Source organism: Drosophila rhopaloa, unplaced genomic scaffold (genome assembly GCF_018152115.1).
Source record: "Drosophila rhopaloa isolate 14029-0021.01 unplaced genomic scaffold, ASM1815211v1 contig_47, whole genome shotgun sequence".
Taxonomy (NCBI): Eukaryota; Metazoa; Arthropoda; class Insecta; order Diptera; family Drosophilidae; genus Drosophila; species Drosophila rhopaloa.
In genome coordinates, this window is record NW_025335142.1 from 3474641 (window position 1) to 3497834 (window position 23194).

A 23194-nucleotide genomic window follows, 5' to 3' on the forward strand; every position below is an offset into this window, starting at 1 on the left:
AAACTTTTTTGACAGCTGTTGCAACTGCATTAATTTGAACGGACCAATAAATAATTTACTATTAATTAAGACATTTATTTACCTCGAGACACTATTAATTCTATTGATCCTGACTTTTTATAATATTAAATCTTTCGTATATTTACTTTTTTAAATAGCACTTAATTAGAAAATAAATGAAAATAATTCAGTTATGGACTGTACTTTCTGATTTAACCCATTTAAACTATGTGCTTTCTGAGTGAAGGTTTTGGCTAAGACTGTGAGTCACCTACCAATTTTGCGTGACTAATTTGCTGCAGTTGCACTCGCAGCTTGTGCGATTGCATAAGATGACCTGATGGACTTGATATTGTTCCTGGATTGCTTGATGTTGGGTTTCTTAATGATGTTGTTGATGATGTTGTTGCTGAAGTGGCACTTGCATCGCTTGCAGCGGAATGCAATTGCTGTTAGCAAATTGCCTGAGTTTTGCAGAGTTCGCGCAAATTGTGGCGGCTGCTCAAACTGAGGCGGCCGGAACCCGATGGTTGATTTTGTAGAGGTTGCTGCTGATGGTGGCGTTGCAGCTGCAGACGTGGATAGGGATAACCAAGGGATTGTGGATGCTGCTGCCAGCGCAAGCGCCGCACGTTTAGGGCGCCACATGGATAGGCAACCTGCAAGAGAATTGATGAGAGATTCAAGAAAGAACACAACAGATGCTGCCACACACAGAAAATAATAAAAACATATGCATAGTTACTGTCAAAAGAACAACATCAATGAGCAGGGAGCACAACATCGATTGGTATAAGGTTATATTTATGAATTAAACGGAAATCATGATAACAGATAGTGTTCTTGCGTTATAAGAGAGGCTTATGGATATGTAGTAGTAGCAGTAGTAGTAGTAGTAGAAACAACATCAACAACAACAACATCAATTATAGAACAACATCAATATATTGGAGTCAGTAACAACATTGATTCTTATAAGCTATAACTTATTTGGGTCCCCCAACAATATGTAATATTTTCGACATATTCAGATTTGTGTCTTTCTTGACTTTTCCCAGCTTAAAAACTTGTTTTATTAATATAGCTTAGACTTAATAATATTGTATACATATAGACAGAATAAAGAATGTGTTTTAGATCAAGGCATGCTCAAAAGCTAACATTGATTAAAAAATTAATTATTTTTAAATTTATAAATAATCAGATAATCAACAAAACTAAATAACGCTATCCAAAGTTAAAAGGAGCTCCGAACTTATAACTAATGAAATAAAAGACAAAACATTAAAAAAAAGTTTGTAAAATTAAATAAGTTTAAATCTGTTTCAAATACAAAATAGCTAAAGAATATTTGAAAATAAGCTTCAAGAATAAAATGATCTGTCACTGCTGGGGATTTATTTTGGTTGTAGGTGATTGAATAACGTGACGAGATAGCATAACAGACACAAAGACGCTTTTGCAGATATACACCACGAATGTAAATCGACATTTTTATTACGCTGTTGGAATATGTCAGGCTCCCTTCTCTACAATAAAAATGTCGCGCATTTGGCTTTGAAATGCAAAAAAATGTTCAAGCGTTCCCACTCCATCCTCTTTGTGAGGGAACATTTTCGAGTTGAGGAGCTACCAGTTTTCTAATAAAATATATTTTTACACATGCGCATGCATAAAATATTCTCTTTGTAGTCGGTGTCGACAATATTTCATGGGCTTTATAAAGTGGAAAATTGTTCCTTTTTTGGCTCAGACAACTTTTATGGCCACAGAAAAAAAAGAGCCAGAGCCTGGTTATTCTAACATTAATCAAAACTTCCATTTAAGTATTAGTATAAATTTGTTTAAAAACATAGTTTTTGGTTCGGTTTGAAAATTGAAAGTGATTTCTTTAAGGATGTGTGTGTTTGATGATTCTTATCTCTTTAGTTGACCTAATATTAAACACAGCCAAAAAATGATTAAATGACTTCTGATGACAAACTATCGATTTTTTTTTTTAGCATATAGATTTAATTAACGTCGATCAACCAACTAATTGGTTATAAAACGTTGGGAATAAAACTATCGATTCTTAAATAATTTCAAAAGATTAAAGTTTTTACCGATTTTTGCACTTTTTAAAAGGTGTTACATCTTGATTTTTTGCGAGTATCGACCCAAAGTAAATTTTTTTTTTCATGATTATACCCGTTACTCGTAGAGTAAAAGGGTATATTGTATTTGTGTAAAAGTATGTAACAGCTAGAAGGAAGCGTTTCCGACCCTATAAAGTATATATATTCTTGATCAGGGTCACTAGCCGAGTCGATATAGCCATGTCCGTCTGTCCGTCTGTCTGTCTGTCCGTATGAACGCTGAGATCTCGGAAACTATAAAAGCTAGAAGATTGGCATTTTGCATGCAGATTCTAGGAGTTCCTACGCAGCGCAAGTTTGTTTCAAAATGGTGCCACGCCTCCTTTAACGCCCACAATCGCTTATATACGATTTTAAAAATTTTAATATTTCGGAAAAGTAAAAATGCAGTTTTATTGTGTTTATCAATACCTATCGAAGACATTTTTCAAATCGGGCCATTCGTTAAAAAGTTATGCGTGATCAAAGCTTCTATCTCCATCTCCCTCGTACTCCCTTTACCTGAGTAACGGGTATCTGATAGTCGGGGCACCCGACTATAGCGTTCTCTCTTGTTTTTTTCTCAAATACTACAGTAAAATACATCTTCCAGTTGCCAATTGATTGAACATTTAATAACGAATTAAACGAGGTATTTCAACATTGGCCTAACTATCGCTAACATATTTACATTTAAGAACAGTGTAAGCTGTCATTAATTTGGATGTAACTGCAAGAGTATTAAAGCTTTGGGTTATAGTTTTTGGTTTTTGACTAAGTATGTTGGTTAAAAACCTAATACGAGGGCATTGGAACGTAGACATCATTCTCTCAAAGTGCTGAACTTGTGCCAGCGAGTTCTTGGCTCAGCTGCTCTATCTTAATTAATTAACTGATTTGCAAAAATAATAATAAAACTGTCAGCCGCAAGAGAGAGCAAGCCAGCCGACAGAAATCTCCTGTCCGATTCAACATACTATGTGGCGAATATTTTTTCTTATCTCAAATTCCTCTTGGCCAGGATACGGGGCAATCTTGCTCTCTCGCTCACTCTTTAGGGCCATTGGCAGAGTGGACGGCGTCCTTGTTTTTCTGGAAACTGGCATCCGCCAACACTTAATTAAAATGGCATCCGGCCGAGGCAGAAAAAATCCTGAGCGGCCCAACATGCCACCCCCGCAATCGCCCACCTCCGTATATATAGAGACCATCCATCGCGTCTACTGGTGTGAGTAAGTGAATTCGTTTCCCGCTTTTGGCCGTTGATTGATATGCCAATGAAGCGAACGCCAAGCTCAGAGCTCCTATTCCAGCACTCTGGCCAATGGATCCCAGAGACCAAGGAAAGAATGCGGAAAAAATCTAGTTCGTTAGCTCTTATGCAAAGCGGGACAATAGTGTACACTGCGGCCCAATCGCCGGCGCAAAGTCAACAAATGCAGATGGGGCCAGATAAATTGCCAAACTGAAGCGTCCAGCACCAAAGCGGCTTCGGGCCCAATAGGAATAGCTTGGCTTTTTGCTCAGTTAGTTGCGGTTCGGTTCGGTAGAGGCCTTCTATGGTATGGTCAGTGCTCGTCTGGAATAACAACACAAATTTTTGCTTTTTTCCCTGCCGAAACAAAGTTTAGGTGAAAAATGAAAAGAGGAGAGGCACCCAAAAGGTGTGCTATAAAATCAAAGGGGATTTTTCATCAGCCCTGTAATACACTTCCCTTGGGGTCAATCAGAAAATAAAAAGCGATATCGGCAATTTTTAGTAAACTTTAAAAAACTGACTCCAAAGTTTGGGGGTATTGAATATTAAGTGACTTACAATGAAATAAACTATCTTTGACTTTTAGTAGTTTACCTTTATTCCAAAACATCCCATTGTATATATTAGTTTATAATATATTACGTAAGGGTATTAAGTATTCGTTAACTGCATTTACTTCAATTTATTTAATATTTCGTAAGAGTATTTACTGTTCATTAATTTTAGAAGGTCCACAACTAACCACAAAACCCATTCGTTCATGAATTGTGCTACATCAGGGGCGAGCGTGATTAATTGCAGGCTGTGGTTAAATCCTTTTTAGTCCTGATTTCGGAATTTTCCAGGTTAACTCAGCTAATTCTTTGCCCCACTCAGTTCACTTTATCCTCTTTTTTTTAGGTATGTGTGGCGACACAGAAAAAAATATACAAAACTTCTCGTAGCTGGACAACCACAATATACGTACATGTTAAAAAAGATCAATTTCACGTAAGACAATATTCATTGCTTTCTTTTGTTATTCAGTTTCCGTATTTATTATTGTGCTTCTCAAAAGGATACAATAGGCTACTAGCCTTTTAAATTCTAAATTCAGTTTTATTCTTTTATTAAAAAAGCATCTGAGATTAATATTTTATTTGATTATAAGTTTCGGACAACCATAACTGATAGTAAAATTAGAAAGACTCAGATTGCAAAATTTATTGGAAAACTACAATATCTGATCAGTTAACCTTAAATTTTTTTGAAAATTGTTAAAAAACGACCCTTAATTTAAAGTCGGGCCAGGGGGTCTTGAACCTTTCCGCCTTACATTCTTTCTTTGACTTCCGTTTCTAAGGCTTTTGAATTATCAGCGACGGCCATTCCCCGGCATATGTGCAAAGTTTCTGCCCACTTTCCGTATTTGCTTCTTGCTCTATCTACTTGGCAGCAGATATTTTTCATTTTCGAAAAAAGAAAATTATGACTTTTCCCACCCAATTCCTGGCTCCGCCCTCTTTTGCGTCGTTTTGGGAAATTTGAATACGACAAAGCAGCGCATAAGATTCAGATAAAGCTAAACTGCCAGTTGCCATGAAAAGTTGAGCGGTGTTTCAGGCTTTTTCATGACCGCCGCCTTGTACGGCCACAGCTTGACTTTTTATTTTTATGCTAAACTGTTTCCTCTTTGCAAAAAGCCGTATTTCGTTTGCGCAAAAAACTGGCTGCCAAACTGAGGCACAAAGAGGAAACCGGAAGTTATATCGTCCTCCGGATGATTACTGCACTTTCTGTGTGCAAGTTTCCCTCGGCTGAAGTGGTCTCCAAGGCTCGAGTTGAAGGATCCTTCACTTATCAAAGCACTCGATACGTTAATTAAAAGATCAGAAGGGCATTTCTCAAGGAATGAACGAATGAACGACTGAACCTTTCTAACCCTTCTCGATTTAATAAAACAACTCTTGATTATGCAACAGGAAGAGTGGCTTCCTCCAGCAGCAAAACAATGCGGCAGAGGCGGAGAACAAAGGTGGAATTCTACCGACTCGCCCTCAAGTTGTAATAAGTGGCACACACATGCAGCAACAGTCGACTTCTTGCCACACACACACACACACATACACACAGTGGCATTGGCAAGAGAGCACAAGAATAGAAAAAGACGAGGCTAAAAGTTCTGAAAGAAGCCAGAGAAGAAAGATAAACTCTTTCCTTCAGACCGGGTCGGTCGGGCCTAGACTAAGAAAATGTAATAAATTTCCACACAAAAACAGCCACAAATTTCCCTCTCAGTGTTTGTCAGAGTAAACAAAGAAAATATGAAAACAAAAGGCTGGAGGAGAAGATAGGATGGAATTGAATGGACCAGCCTATCTATCCTTCTATCTCAAATGGGGTGCAGAGGGTGTCCTCCAGTTTGTACAACTCTGCTGCAGTTCACAACATTTTGCATATTCAATAAACTGTTTCTTGCCGTTCTTGTGTTTAGTTTGATTTCCTTTTGAAGACTCTTTTTGTCGTTCTAAGCAAAATTAAATTTCAGTTATGAGTTTTAGACCAAGACAACTGGAGACAGGGACGCAATCAAGATTTGTTGTTTTTCCAATAATTGAAATATTGTTGGGTCAGGAGAAATAGCCACCAATTTAAGGACCAGCAAATATTGCATCATTTATTTTATTCTTTGTCGTCTATTCAAATATGTTCTAAAATTTTAATTACTTTTCCGGCCACATAACCATAATACCCAGCAGGTGGGGGATAATAAACAAGCTGAAACATGTGTTCCCTAAATGCATTTACATGGTTGCACATGTTCGGCATTTTAAACTGAAACTCAATTAGGGTAAACATTAACAAACATAAATCAAAAGCAAAACAAAATATATCTATATTTTTGACAGTAAAAATTGCAATCAATTTTCAAGCCCTCTTTTGGCTGTCTGTCATAAAATTTGCCCAAAACCAACGCATTTAAGGATTGGCAGAGTTTTTGCAGAAATAATTTAGCGTAGTTTCAGCAAATTCCCCAAACAACGAAATCGAAAGCAATCAAAGAGGATTTGCACAATTTTCAGTTGGGCATGCAAGTTCAAATTTTATTCAGAGAACATACAGTCAAAAAATGAGGGATTTTAAATAGACAGTTAAAAGTACATCCTAGGTTGCTTAAATTGGCTGACATTTTTGTATTGTTTCTTTAAATATTTTATTCGAGTGAGAGTAGTGACAGATACCACAACAAATTATACAAAAACAACACTCAAACAATGTGCATTTATAAGAAAATTATATGTCTAGCTACTTAATTGATGGAATTGAGGACATTGGCCCTGGCACTTACCCCTGCTATGGATTGCTTGTCATTGTGGAGCGATGTCTGTGCCCCAGATGAGGGCGACGTGGCAGGCGTGGCGGAGGTCTCCGGACTGAAATAAGTCAGAAAAGCGCAACCTGCAATGACAGTCATTAAAATTTTAATTAATAATGATAAGTGTAAAAGGAGGCGATAGGATTTCAAATATATCTATTACTATCTCTAATTTTAATCTATTTGTTTTCCGCGAAAACCATGTTCGCTTTATTACACAATTAAAGCTCTGCCCTGTGGAATGTCCTGGCGAAAGGGGACTGCCAGGACTGCAAGGACTGCTAACCACCGAACACATATGTCGGTTTGCGTGTGCAAAGCGTCAACGTGTTTAGCACAGTTTTGTGGCCATTTTCATAAATCCGTGTAATTTTCCCCGCCGCTTGCTTTCCCATTGTTTGGTTGTGGTGGCCCGCTTGGCGTTGCTTTTGTTGTTGTTGCCAGGACGGCGGGGTGGGGAGGTATGGGGATCCTGTCTCTGCTCCTCATTAACTGCTCAACTGCCGCCCCGTGTACTTCACCTGCATGGCGACAGGCTCGTGTCAGCCTAAACCGATTTAGCAACACATATTCCAACCGGCACACGAAGCCAGTCCCAGTCCTGACATGTGGTCATACCCAGGGCTCCCTGCTCCGCCATTGACTGTCTGTTGCCTCCTTGCTAACCACTCCAACGGCAACAATTATATTTAACTTTTAGCCCAAAACGCGCGCACGTTTAGGCCAGGAGTAGAGGGCCCAGTTACCCCCTTCAGCCCCTGTCCTTTTCCCGTGGCCTTTTGTCTGGGAGCTCAAAAGGCCACAGCATGCAACACGTCAAAAGTTGAACGACAAGCGACCAGCGCTACAACAACTGAAGGGACAAGTGCAAGAGCAACAACCGAACAACCTGCCAACTGTCGACGTCAGCGCCGTCTAACAACATAAAAATTGTCGGCACATTGTTGAAATGCCAGGAAATTATGTGCAGTCCCCCAAAAGGACGAAAGAGCTGTGGGGGATAACAGCTGCCAGTAATTAAAATGAGCAATTCACATAGTGTAGCGGCAAAAACGTTGACCAGTCCTCTGCCTAATGAGTTTATTAATTAAAAATCACTCTCACAAATACACGTATGTACAGTTGCGTGCATAGAAATAGTAGAGGCATAAAACAGAATGTCTCTGTTGTTTTACAAAAATGTCAATGGAATGTCAACTAAAATGTAGTGTCCTCAAAAAAATTATAACAATAATTTATAATAACATTTATATAACATAATTTTTTTATTTTAGAAACTCTGAACGCATTATTAATTGTTATGTAAAAAAAACCATGCAAGAATTTCGATATTAGGTGATTCTCGGAATTTAATGACTTTTTTAATTTAACAACATGCCAAACTATAAAGGCTCCATAATAAAGACCTCTAGTTTAGCTTACGAACAAATTAAATTTTAATTAAACCTTATTGCTGCCCAAACGTGTTACTAAACAAATCTCATACTCTCCCACTTTTCAGTTCCCCTCGAACTCCTTAAATTTATTAACCCACATTAACCGCTTTCCTGGCAAAATGTTGCTCATGGGGTTTCGTAATGTGCCTCCGAAGCAATATTATAAGTTGCTTTAGGCTTTTAAAACTTTTCACTTTCAAGAGGAAAGTGCGGTCTGGTATCTCTTTTGCGGCAAATCAACTTTCAAGCTGAATGCTAATGAATCATTTTTGCCAGCCCACTGACCGCAGTCGGTCGAGGTAGCAGTGGTAGTTGGCCCACACCATTTATTAGTGGTTCTTGGCGAGGCCAAAATTTATGCCTGTGGTTTGTACAAGCAATAATCAAGGGTACAGGAAAATAAGTAGAAAAAACTGCGCAGCTTCCTTTTTCCTTACCTTTATATTTCTAAATAAATATATTTTGATCTAACTTTTATTGAAGAAAAAAACATAACTTAATAATTTAACCTTTACATCTCGTCAAAAGAATTTGAATAAGTAAACAAACATTTTCAGAGTTATTTATATCAAAAAGTCTAAGAAAAAACAAGGTATACTTTTTTGCGTTTATGTTTAAGATTTTTACATTAAATAAATTTAGCAGTTTTAAAAAATTATTTACTTGAATACATCAACTCGGCAAGAAAATGCACTATAGCTGTCGCATGTTCGAGGTGAACAATGATTAGCAAGTATAGTCGTATGCCTGTTCCTAACCAAATTGCAGACATATTAGAAGCCACTGAATTATATATCACTTGTACACCAGAAAGGGATCAAACAAGGCAGAGCTTAAATTTTCTAATATGGCTCAGGCAGCTAGGTAAATAATTGATACCCGTTTTTTCAACGAGAAGCCCGTCGTTCGTTTTCTTGTGCATTCTTTTTATGGTATTAAGTTATTATGTGCTTAAACCTAAATATAATGCCGAAGGCTTCAGATGTTGAGCGCCAGCCGTGGCTGTGCTTTTATTGTTTATTGAGAGCCGGGCCGATGTAACAGCCCGATTTAACTGTCTCACCACTCGACTAACACAAAGGAGCAGGACTGCCTTCGTTGGAAACATCTTAAGTGCAGCTTCGAGTTGCTGTTATTCTTCGTTGCCTTCCATTTCCATCACACAGGAAATTGTTATACTTAATGGGTTTTCCCAGTCTATGCCTGCCGGAGGTAAGTGGGCAACCTTTAAATGTTAAATGGAGCTTGCTTAATAATTGATTATTTTGAGGCTCACAAGTAGTTAAGCCCCTCACCCAATTCCTGGGAACAGAGTGCGCATTGTAGCAATTAGAGCCCTCTTGCCAAATTTGCAAATGCAAATTGATTTTGCGGATAGAACTGGGGATTTCTCAGCATCAGACGTAGGCTGACCTTACATATGTAACTTAAATGAATATTAAGTTTAAAAAAAATTGCTACTTAGATTCTTAACTTCTTGTTAAATAAGGGAAAAATACATTTTTTCAATTCAATTTATGAAGTTTCAATGTAAAATATATGTACTCACTTGCAATGTGTTCGTTGTGAAAGGCCAACATGATCGTTACTTTTTCTGATCTTTACTTCGCCAAAAATGTTGTTTAAATAGTTTCAGTTATTTTTCGATCTGCGATATCACACTTAGTTTTTTTTTTGGATATTAATCGTTGACAAGACCTGAAAAAGAATAATAGAGATTTTGGTTATCCTTTTTCTCTATAAATTGATTATAAAATTTGTTTTTTTAAACAATGTTTATGTATTATATTTTTGGTATGGTTCGATCTGAAAATCATAGTCAACTACTTTGCCAACTTTGCAGAAGTTAAATCTTAAAAAATTTGTTTTTACCCTCGGATAAAAATTGGTTTTTGTGTTAAAACCCGCCCAAAACTATTGTTCTCCATATGTGCACAAATATAAAATCACTAGAAGTAGAGTTGGTGTAGTCGCCCTTTGATTTTCAGTTAGACTCTCAGTAAGTTTGACTGCGCAACTGTGTGGCATTTCCGCTTCCGTAACGGAAGCTAATGGAAATGGAAGGAACAATTGCGAGGGTCCAAATGACTTGGAAATTCCAACCTGAAATTGAAAAACAATGCAAAAGCTATTTTTAAATAAATAAACGGCAATTCGGAATACTTCCTTATATTAAGCTAAAGCAGTATGTGTCTGCGATTTACATGTTTTTATGTCTTAATATTATTCTGGCTTTAGACCGTAAATAGAAAACAATGGCTAATACCTGATATACAAAACTCACTGGTTAAACTGAAAATATTTTAATATAATATTTTAAGGAAACCTTTAACTTTTGCTTCTATACAAGCTTGTATGCGAATCGCTAAATCATTTAACTACCTCGATAAGGTGCGACGTTCAAGGGAGAAATGTGTCGTTTCCATCTCCTGCCAGTTAAATGCGTCTAGTAAATCTTTAATGAGGGACCTAAACGCACTCCAAGTAAATATCGATTTTATTTTCTTGCTAATTTTCTGCTCGTTATTGTTATTCCTGCCCCCAACAGCAGGACAGCACACACGTGGGCCAGTGTTGAGCTGGTCCTTTTTTGTCCTCAACCAAAAAACAATGAGCTTTCCAGCTAGCTTCTTTCACTCTCAGTCCCTCTCGTTCTTTCTTTCTGTTGGCCTGGCTATGTTTGTGTTGTCTGCAACTTTTCTGACCATTCAACCAAAATAGTCCGGGACATTGTAGCAAAAACAAAGGTGGGGGGGTTGAGCACAACGGCTAGAAGGACGACTACTGTGGGGATGGGGTTGATGATGACGATGACGACGTTCACGTCGACAGACTTCCTGACTTGCTGAGTTTCCTGCCTCAGCTTGCTGTTTTTATAAACCACCACTGTAAACCTAAAAAGGTATATTAGGCAAAGTTGGGTCACATCAGCTTATCTTAGCAGGGTATCTTTTGGTTCGGTAAGAACAAACTACCATCCTTATACTTGTTTGGCTCTTCGTAGAAAACACAAAACTTCGGGTGTAGGATTCAGATTTGCATTTACCAGTCTACACCTCCTTACCCATGCCTATTTCACTTTACTCATGCAGAAGCCTAAGCAATTGGTTTATCTGGATGTAGGCTGGGATATGTCTGGTTGTTGGAGTGTCTAGGTTCCCCTGCAGTAGTATTCGATTTAAAAACCCTTAATGACGAAGATGATGGCTATGTGATTCGTTTTCGCCGGAGTTGCCAATGTGATTTCCTTGTTATTAGCTTACTGCTGTTGAATTATGTTACATGAGGTTCTCATTACTTTAAGTCTGCCGTTTCCGACTACTGGTTTTAGTCGTAACCCATTTGCATGGCGAATAAATTTCATTGTTTTGGCTTTCCGTTTAGCCCGCATTTATCTTCTCGTTACCCGCCCGCCGAATTTGGGTAAACATAATGGAATTTTCGTGTAAACAATTTGCATGGCTTTAGCTTTACCTCATTTACATGGTACGGTAGAGATAGAGAAAAGTCAAAAAATCTCTGCAATGGAAAATTCACTTAATCAATTAACACATCAAATCTTGGGGCAATCCTTTCTTTGTTTAAGTTAAGGTATAATTGAGAGATCTGCGATAAACTAATTTTAATAATTTGTTTGTGGATAGCCTTCCCTGTTGTGTGGGCCACCTTTTTGCTTGGCTTTCTTTCCATTAATTTCAGTAAACCCTCATTTTGCCTTTTTGTCCTTGTGTGAAACTGTTTGTCAGGCTTATGAGCTTAAGCGAGGACTCTCTCACATAGAAAGCGAAGAGATATTGCTGAGTAGATGAGACATATACATACATACACTCAGAAATTCTCCGCGCTATAATTAAGTAGTCTGGGACTTTATCTGAGCATCATCATATTTCACCGTACTTTAATTTAGAATTAAGAAATAATTTTTCTTGAAATATAGTGCAAGTGTAAGTTTACTCCAACCAAAATAAACTGAGTGAGGGAAGCTTATTTTAAAACCTATGTAAAAAAATAGAAAAAATGTAGAACTAAGCTGATTTTGATTGAAATAAAATGAATATGTTAATAAATACAGTATTTTAAAGCAATTGGCTTGTGAAAATTTTAAGTATGCTTATATTTTGGTAATTTAAAAGCTTATAAAAACAAACTAAATAAACGACTTTCGCAAAAACAATTGTACTCTAACGTTAACGTGAAGAGAGTTGCTAGAAAATAAAAATAATGTTCCATTAGGTCAGGTGGTTTCCATACTCTTTTCGCCAAGTAAATCAGATTACTCGCGTTTCCAATTAGTTCATAAGAGCAGTTAGTTTGTATGTACATCTGCATATCTACATGTATGAGCATAATAAGTCAAATTAAATAAATTTAATTACATAACCAGCCCAATGCCAGGTAGAAGAGGACCCATCAAGCGGGATACTCAACTTTTGCGTGAGTGTGTGTGTGTGTGTGTGTGTGGCACAGGACCCACACCCACACATCCTTCCACATACCCACACAGTGTCCCGTAGATAGACCGAGTTGTTGTGGCGCTGCATTTGTGCCGGAATGTTTGTGTGAATGCGCCTACTTAGCCTTTAGTTTCAAGTGCATGGCCTCTCCACCAGAACCTCCACCCCCTCCACTATTTTAGCCATCACCCACACAGTTACCACATCGGGTGCAGGTGCTCAAGCGAAGCCGCACACATACATATTTATTCGTCCTGGCTGTGAGGCTGTGAGAGCGAGGGGTCCTGTGTACAAGTTCGTTTAGTCCTGGTCGCTGTTCATGTGAGTGGTGCTCTGAATCAGACCCCATCCCACCGAACCCTCCTCCATTTTAACCTGCTACTGGGTCCTCGTCCGCAATCGTCCACGAAACTCAACTGACTTTCTCCGTGGCTCCCTCCACCCACGGCACCACCTTTCACCCGATTTTCCCTTTCTCCGTTTGACTTAACAAGTCGTCGGGCGGCGAGTAATTATGAAAATTTTCAAAATGAGCTCTCGTCCTGCTCGAGCCCCTCAGTTCAGTTTTTGAAAGTTGAGTACGAGTAATTAAAATTTTCGTAGTGTCGCTGCTACTCAGTTCCCCGGTCTAGATCTGACTCATGCCCCAACCGAATTGTCTGGCATATGCTTATTTAGCTGTTGTTCCCGGAAATATGTAGGTATATGAATTTAAATTAAATTCATTTCCCTTTTTCTATTTACCTGCAAATATATATACAAACACTACGTCATTTAGGTGTGTCGGTGAATGTGTTTTGAGTCGGTAGGCTTCCTTTTAATTAGAAAAGCGGAAAGGCATTTAGTTCTAAAGCGTTAGCATATAAAAGCTAAACATTACTGCAATTAGTTTTGTTAGAACGCCTAAGATGGCGGGTGCCACATAAAAGTTCTTTTAAAAACATTTTAATTGAGTTCATGTGGGATGAAAATTAAAACTTAATTAAGTAAGGATTAGGAAAGCAAGATTAGGAAATTAAAATGTGCACTCAACACGACGGGAGAGTACCAATTTTTCCAAGAAGTCCGATTCTTTTTTAAAAAACTTGCGTACTTATATTGAATTTGTAATTAATAAAACTCCAACTTAATCTGGAAAATTTATGAACAGTTTATAAAGACAGTTATCCTCCATTCAAGATGGTCAGAGCTAAGATACTAAATGTTTCTACTTAAGCGACAGTGTGCCTTAATACGCTCTTTGTTTGTGCATTATTTTTGCCACCTAATTTCATCTCAAGAATATGATGATGCACATTAACAACTTGGCTAGCCACAAAAGCAAACAAAATGGGCATTTATGTGAGTATAAAGTGTGAGATAATGGTGCGTTGTGGCGATAAGATTTATGTTTTGAGCTTAGATGTGGCAATAATGGCAAAATCTTTAAAGGCAAGGCATTTAAGCCATCTGATGTATGAATTTATAAATGAGAAGTAAGAGAGTTTTATTCGCCTGTAGCTACTGAATTAATTATTCTCAACAATTCATTAGGGTGTGCCAATTGTTGTTGCCTATTTCAAAAATATTAAAAAATTTAAAAAAACGTTTGAGTGCAACACAATTTTGAAACATTTAAAAAGGTAAACCGCTTCGTACCACATTTTTTGGTGTACTTTTTAAAAGGTTTAGATGTTTCTTGGCACCTTAATCGTCGAACTTTTGAGCTCAATTTTCTATGTGTATTTTTATGACTCACAAAAGAAAAACATAAAGAAAGTGCACTTCATAGCTCGATAACTTGACACCCAATTCCACCCAAAGGAATTAACTAGGCTAAAGTAGCGAAGTCACTCAGGACTGTTCAAAACCCACCCGTAAGTTAATAATTAATCATGCTGTAATTTGCTTTCTTGGCAGGGCAGACATTATAGCTTCTCTTGGCCACATGACCTCTTGGTCATTTACGCTTCAAACTAAAAGCAGACGAATCCCAGACAGTCAACGCCAATGGGATGATGGTGGAGTACATGAATATTTAAGGGACATCTACACGGTTCGAGTTAGATGGAGATGTAACTAACTTGTGGTTTCCCCATTTGGTCAACACTAAACCAGAATTCAAAAGCTAATAGGTTGCTGCTGTACCAGAGATATTAGAAGGACAGAGCAAAGGGCAGTCCAGTCTAATAATTTTGACATATTGTACTGACAAGACAAAGGTGGTGCAAAGGGTCTGTATTTGTCACCAACAGACTAACCATTTCTCTGTATGAAATTCTCATTTAATGTGACTCAGTTCAAACGTTCATTCCTGAACTCAATAGAAGAATTTCATTAAAATATTCTCCACTCTCTTTCCTTTTATACCAACCGCAAAAATCGTTGACCACTGTCTAAATGAAATATAAATGCATATGTCTCAAACTCATATTTGCAACCGCAAAGAATGGCAAATGTAATTAACAATGTAATTTTGGCCTTAACATGTAGCTTTACCACCTCGTTTTCCTCATTCTGCACGTATATGTACGTGGATTTGAAAGACAATTCCAATGAGTACGGTTGTCGGTGAAAGGGTCTGGCCAAAGTCTGGGCTGAATGTTAACAATAACAATGCCACAGCAACAATTGTAATGATGAAATAAAAGTCAAGTGAATACAATGGCTTCGAAAACAACAACAGCAAATGCAAAAGCGGCAAACCAAACATGAAACTCACTCACTCAGAGTGGTTGGAAGGGCTGAAATGGGGAAACGGAAATACGACTACACCTATTATCAGAATGGTTCCCTTTCCCTCACCCCACAAACATCAGTCTTGTATTTGGCGTGAGTTGGTTTGTTGTTCGTTACATGAAAGGGCAACTTTGTAACAACAGCACGGCCAAATACAACAAAACCCGTACACAGTTTTATAATAAAAACGAGAAGCAATCCAGTAAGCCCGTTGATGGACGACTCGGCTACCCCTCAGTTTTTGTTTATTCGGGGGGCAAACTTGTTAGCCTTATAATATCAAAAATCACTCGCCGACTGTTAATCATCAACAGAAATGGCAATGGCATGTGCAGTCCATCCTGACTGGGCCACTTAAACTCTCCATAAACATGTAGCACAGCTTGTAACAGATTTCAGGACGAACCGAGATTTTTGTTTTTGCCAGGATTTTCAACTCTTTCCGTGTAACTCATACTGTCGCTGCCCTTCGAGTGCCGACACAGCTTGCATGCGAGTTTAAAGTTGTTGGACTCCGGTTTAGGTTTACCTCCGGCCCACCTAAAGCCCATCCTTTTCCGCAAAACACTCCGTTCGTGTTGCCAAACTGAACTGGGAACTGGTAGTTGGTAGCTGGGAAATGGGTACTGGGAGCTGGGAAGTGGGAACTGGGAGCCGAGAGTTGAGAGACTAACAGCAAGCCAAGCGCCCCAGGTGCAAAGTGTAAATGAAGACTGATTGCAGTGCACATGCAGGGAGGGGGTGAAAGGATAAAGGAGAGGTTACGAGCACAAGAGTGGCATAAAAAACGCTGCTCTTTGCTCGCTCTTGTTTGCCGAAAACGGGGGGTAATTGCGGTTAAGTGCTGGTTTATTGGCTTGGCAAAAGGTCTTAAAAGATATTTGAATTTGGCAACGCGACAGAAATACACCCTGAGCGATTCTAGGGCCCATGTATACAATTACACGACTAAGGTTAAGGGCAAGTTTTGCCCACCAACTTGGGTATTTTTTTTTCCATTTCACTTGACTGTGTTGAAACATGGTGATTTGGCTGAATTGAATTCTTGTTACCTTGTTAAAGCAAAAGGAAATAAATATAAAAGCCCACAGGACGAACCAGCATAAATGACTCCTGCCAACATTTATTTCATCTCAACTTAATTGTTTGGTTCGCTTTCGTCAACATTAATTTCTAAAAGCATTTGTCATTCACTGGAATGCAGCTACACATCAGCGGGTCACATTAAAAAATTAATTTTTTAATTGAAATACAAACCTCCTGGCAATCCGAAATGAGCATGGAGTGCTCCCCAAAGGGGTGATTCCATATATGTATATATATGTATATATGTAATGTGGGAGGGGGGTGGACAGCTGCTGTCGCTCACTTAAGTTAATACGCAAACCAAATGTCACTCAACATTATCAACAGCAAACGTAATCAGTTAAAACTTTTTCCTGCCTCCACCGCTGTTGTTATGGGCCTAAACCATTCCACAGACCGACAGACTGAATGACAGACAGTGGTTGTTGTTGGTTTTGTTGCTACTGCTGCTGTGCAAAAAGTTGGCAACATGTTTATACCCTTGCAGAGGGTATTATAATTTCAGTCAAAAGTTTGCAACGCAGTGAAGGAGACATTTCCGACCCTATAAAGTATATATATTCTTGATCAGCATCACCAGGAGAGTCGATCTAGCCATGTCCGTCTGTCCGTCCGTCTGTCCGTCTGTCCGTCTGTCCGTCCGTCTGTCCGTCTGTCCGTCCGTCCGTTTCTACGCAAACTAGTCCCTCAGTTTTAAAGCTATCTGCTTGAAACTTTCCCAAAAGTTGTCTTTCTATTGCAGGTAGTATATAAGTCGGAACGAGCGGGATCGGGCCACTATATCATATAGCTGCCATATAACTGAACGATCGGAAATGCCATAACTTTGGTGTTTTTAAAGTTAGGAAGTTGGGATTTTCTATGAGTTTTATTTTTGGCCAATTAATCCGACCTACCGAATTTCATTAAGGATCGGACGACTATATCCTATAGCCGCCATATAATTGATTGATCGGAAATGCCATAACTTTGGTGTTTGTAAAGTTATCAAGTTGGGATTTTCTATGGGTTTTATTTTTGGCCAATCAATCCGACCTACCAAATTTCACAACGATCGGCCGACTATATCCTATAGCTGCCATATAACTGAACGATTGGAAATGCCATAACTTTGGTGTTTTTAAAGTTAGGAAGTTAGGACTTTTTATGAGTATTAAGAATACACCATATGAATAATTTTGAAGAATATAATTTACAGAATATTCTGCAAGGGTATATCAACTTCGGCTCCGTCCGAAGTTAGCTTTCCTTTCTTGTTGTACTTTATTTCAATTTTGTATGTCCTCTACTTGACTCTGCTCCGACAAGCAAGCCAACGTTGTGAGTGCTCAAAACAAAGGGAAATAATAGGAGGTTTTACAACGAATCCTAGATGTTCTGCCATAAAACATGTGTATTATTCCCATTGATATGTTTTCAATCAGGTTAAAGGTCATTTAACTAATGGTTTTGGCCCAAGCTGATTTTGATAACTTAGGTATGTTCCCCGTACATGTTAGAAAAATGCAAAGTGCATATTAAGAAACCAACTCACTATGGTCGTTTTTCCCACCGACTCTAACCCATTTCATAAAAAAAGGAATACTTTTTATTTGGTTTCACTTTTCGGTGCATGAAAACTGAACACAAAACTGTAGGCCGAATGTCTAAATTCTGCTTTGCTGTCGAGGACCGCGACCTGATATAGTCCTCCTGCCGTTGAAACGAGCTTGTCGTAAGTGCTCGCGGGTTTTTGCATATTTTTGGGCAACTGCTCGCGTCGCGTCACTTTGCAAAACTGCTAACAAAGGGGGCAGAGGGGCTAAGAGGGGGTAGAATGGCAATGAAGAGAGGTTTCAGAAGCGAAGTGGCGTGTGTGGGCCACTTGACAGCCGTTTAAATGCATTAAAAAATTACCTACTCTAACATGAGCAATGGAAAAGGAAAAAACAGCGCCAAACATGTCAGCCGCCCAATTTCACATGTGACAGAAGGGCGGAAGCGGGAGAAGCGTGAAGGCCTACGTGGTTGTCACGCTCCATGGAAAAGTAGCGAAAAATCAAACCCTTTGCAACTGCCTTTCGATCCAAAGAGGTCAGCAGCGAAGAATGGATTCGTTTTGGGGAGTGCTGCACATTTTCCGATACCTTTCGAACATGTTTTCAATAGTTTCATTCGGAGTTTGACAAGCCATTCATAATTAAAGGCTTTGCCTTTCAACTAGATTATAAGGGAGTACTTTTGAAAAATGTACATACATTCATTTATATTTATATTTTGCTGATTTAACTTAAAAAAATATATAACATTGAGTTTTTGTTTCCGATTGTAAAATACACAAAAATATTTGGGATGATACAGACAGATCTTTTAACAGAATTTCAATCAAATCTGTATCGACTTTTGGTATGAATTCAGTTGGCAGAGTTTTCTGTAGACCACAGGCTAAAACTATTTAAGCCTGATGTACATTAAATTAATGTTAGGACAGATATCATCATGTAAGGTAACAACTCTCATACAGGCTTAATATTTCTATGGAACCGCAAATCCTTTTCGTGACAGGTTCATCCTTTTTGTTAGGATATCAAAGGAAAACCGCATATAGCATGGGAAACAACTCAACGGGATGCCGAGGGACTGAAAATAACGGACCTGGGTGACTGACAGCGTCCGACTTTTTTCGGTCGTCCTGTTCTGTTCTGGGTGCAAAAACGCATTACGCATTCACTTTGCTCAACACTTGTGTTCATTTTATGCAGCCTATCCCATCCTCCCGTTTCGATCCCATTACCACTGCTCGCTTACCACACTCTGGTCTGTGTACGTTTGTTCAAATATTCATTGCAAATTCCAATTAAATTTTCGCTTAAATTGGCAATACCAACAACGAAATCTGTAGTTGATAGCAACTCTAAAGTTTGTTTTCTTTAAAGCGGTTTTAATTGTACCTAGCACTCTTGTAGTGTTGGTATTCCAAATGAAAATAGTTCTGTATTTTTAAACCGGTTTTCCATTAAGTAAAATGGTAATCGGTAACCGGTAACCGGGAAAAATGTGTATAATGGCTTAAAATATGCGTTCTCAAACCTTTAGTCCACCGCACTATTTATGTCAGCTTATTCGTCAGGCTTAAAGTAGTAAATTTAGAAGCGAAGAAATCATTAAAACTCGATTTGCAACTTAAACTTTTACGAGTTAAGCACCAGCAGAATTTGGGACAACAAAACAAAACAAAAGGGGAAAGTTTGTGAAAACGTAAAAAAAAAGGAAAGTCGTTTGTTTAAAGATATAGCTTATGACTAGTTTTACTTATTTAACAAAAATTTCTTTTTCATAAATATATTTTATTTTTATAGGATAATTTGTTTATTACTTGTGCCGCCTCTTTGTTAATTTGTATTTAATAATATGCCAATTTATTTTTACAAACAAGAAAATTGATTTTCTCTCCCAACTCGATAGCTGAAGAAAATGGTTCCATGCTGAGAGTTTATCTACTTTATGGCTTTATGATTTATGTCTTTTAAATGCATCCCACATTGGCCTGACTTGGTATGGACTATCTTGGCATGAGTTCTACATCTTCAATAAATGGTCACATGCTGCGGATGAGCAATATTTCAATTATGGTACAAAAAGAAAATATTAGAATTTATTTTGCATATTTGCAAACATGAAGATGTCAAGGGGGTCAAAAAATATTATAAATGCTACATGAAATAGTTCCAGTGAGTGTTTGACTCTTTTCCCCCGTTAAAGTTACCCCAAAAGGTCAACTGACAACGGAAGGTCAACGGCTGCATATTTCACATACAAATCAAACAAACCTCACAACATAAAGACAAAGAGCATCGAGAATTTGTTCTCGGTCTGCCGAGTTGAGTTTCAGATGTCCAGGCAGTCTGACTGGCTGACAGAAAAATGAACAATAGAAAATTTAAAGGAAACCATTATGATCTAAAGAATATCCAAAGCTTGACCTGGAAATTTTCAGGAAAAAAGCGCCTTTCGCAAACAACAGGTTTCTTAAACAATGTTAAGATATATAAAAGATTCTACAACTTATTGTAGATAAAGCGCTTATCTTTGCAAATATGTTAGCTAAGTACCAAACAATTCATAAGCATCGTTTAATTTTTAAATTCTATTAACAAATGAATTTTAAAAAATAGATTACAAAAGCAACAACCAAATTTTTGCCCAATCTGGTTAGCTTGCTTGTGATTCCTTTCCCAATTGGTGCTGCAAATTACTGCAATTATTTAGCTACTTACTTGGAGGAAAAAAACGGAAATTATGGCGAATGTATAAATCCTATTGATAAATCCCTGGCCAGCACGTAATATGGAAATTAACACACAAGTTAAACAACGCGCAGTCCAGTGAAAGGTGGTCGTCTCATCCTCCCCCACATTTACAAGCGCAGCAAATGCTCCGTTACATGCACAAAGGACATGCAACATTGTTTTAATTTTTGCAAAGTCCTGACTAGGCTTTCTACTGAACAAAACGAAAACGCATTGGGTATGTCTGGGGTCGTGAATTTTTTTAAAATTTTTTTTCAATGTTATTTTAAAAAGAGCTGAGGTAATACATTTGTAGCGACTTACAGAATCGCCCCAACTTATTTTAATTTAAATATGTGTTCTCATTTGCATGTACTAAATGTTTCGAACTTAAGACCTGACTACACTCAAAGAACGCTAAAAAAAACATGGAAATGACCTTACATTTATGAATGATAACCTTAAAGTTGATCTTAAGCCCTGTTAAGGGAGGAACGACCTAATGTCTTGATTCATTTCTTAGATCCTTCCACCTAAATACTTGGGCTAGGCGCATCTTTTGGATCATTATTCCTAAAATTGTAGTAGTTTTGTTTTTTGTGTAGATTCCAATCATTTCATTAGACTAGAAATAATAAAATTATGAAAGCTAAAGATCTTAAAAAACAGAAGTGGATGCATGATTAAAAATAAACCAGCAATTTTCATTCTTTATTTTCAGAAGGATACAAAAAATTGGTACGGAGTAAAAAGATTAAAATAAAGGACACATATAACAACCAACAAATAATGTTCACTGGACCCAAGACGAAGGAATAATATCCGATGCAAGACCTGTCTCGAATTCAGACACTGACGATGCCAGACATTTGTGGTCAGCCGTTTAGTTAGGGTTCTTCCATGGAAAATCTGGACTGTAACAGAGACCAAAAACAATTTTCCAACCTGATGGTGTGGTGTGGGGAATGGAAAATTGTTACTGAAAAATCGCAGACTCTTCCAGACCCACGCTTCCGTTTGCAAATGTTTCAAGTTTAAAATGAGCGTGTAATTAGAAATGTAAAGAGGGTAATGAGGAGGGCAGGGAATGCGGAAAGTGGAGTCGAGTCAGCTGCAGAGCAAAAGTCACTGCTGCGTCTCGTCCCCAGGAAATGTCCCACGCAAGGCAAGAAAATGGCGAATAAAATTGAAATAAAGTGGTGCAAATGCAAAAACGTGCACATACACATTCACCTCGCCACGCAACTGCACCATCTCACACCGGGACTGCCAAGTTTTGCCCCAACAATGAGTAGCATAAAAAGTTATGTATAAAAATCTTTCGCTATTTTTTGCTTGCACTTCCGTTACAAGGCGAACAGAATTTGCATGTGACATTTGCGGTGGAGTTTTTGTTGATGGATGAGGGTAGACAGATCTTTACATCAGCAAAGTCTGCTGATAAAGCAATATTTAAGAGTGGAAACTACGAATATGGAGATTATTATTCTATTTCATTTAAATATTTGGTTAGCACTTGATTAAGTTATTATCCCTCACCCCATTTTCAATAAATCATAGCCAACTTTTTATTTTACAAATACTTAATTTTAGCTTAAAATTTTGGAAACAAGAAGAATCTTTCTTAAAGAATTTACTTATGAAGTATTTATTAAAATTTTAATAAATTTAATCAGTGCGTTTTTTCACCCTTTTATGTGCATGAAATCTCAGTTAGTCCATGAATACAGATTTTTATTTACTTCATAAAAACACAAGACATGCACAAAAATATATTTTCACCATTTATTTTGTAATTATTTCCACGAACTGGTGCAATATTTTGTATCTGTCAATATTGTAATTTTTTAAGATTTTAATATTTTTAATAGTTATATTGATACACAAAAACTATTTAAATTTTACTTACCACTTTGTAACCCTCAATTAAGTTGTATGCACTTTAATGGCCAAACATTCATAATTTAATTTGCCGTATAATTCAATTTGTTTTCACGGGTAGCATATGTGATATTTACTCTGCTTATTTATTCAATAATAAATATAAATTTGTATTTTATATTTTCCTTGTAACTGTGTTTGCGGGTATTTAATGATCTGCTGCACCTCCTTGTCTACTCGGTTTTATTACACATTGCATTAGGCACTACATTAATTCCTGATGTTTTTGTTGTATTTTTTAATTTCGCTTATGCTGTTTGCAGAATTAATTTATAAAATATTTAAAGAACGACGCGCCGCAAGCTTTTATTTTTGGTTATTTCTGTTTGTGTTGTTTTTTCCATGAATTATTGATGGCGTTTGTTTTGTATTTTGTTATTCATTTATTACTTTTGATAATATTTTTTGCAGACGCTGTAAAACATAAATACACAGGGATTGTTTAAAAAGGTTAAGGGTGTGAGGGCGTGGGGGCGTGGCACGAATCCATGTGAGGACGCGTAACAGCGAGGCGATAATAAACATGCACAAACACAATAAATTTTACATTATAAACAGCAA

The 23194-nt window shown here is 37.7% G+C and overlaps 1 protein-coding gene across 1 annotated transcript; it reads right to left on the reverse strand.

Annotated features, from left to right (window-relative positions):
• Window positions 1–330: 330 nt before the first annotated feature.
• On the reverse strand, window positions 331–22910 carry LOC108047042. Its single transcript, XM_044461732.1, has 4 exons — window positions 22602–22910; window positions 9716–9864; window positions 6704–6813; window positions 331–659 (listed from the first exon to the last, which is right to left on the reverse strand). Exons 2-4 carry the CDS (start codon window positions 9744–9746, stop codon window positions 453–455), a joined length of 348 nt encoding a protein of 115 aa, XP_044317667.1. The 5' UTR covers window positions 9747–9864; window positions 22602–22910; the 3' UTR covers window positions 331–452.
• Between the last annotated feature and the right edge of the window lie 284 nt (window positions 22911–23194).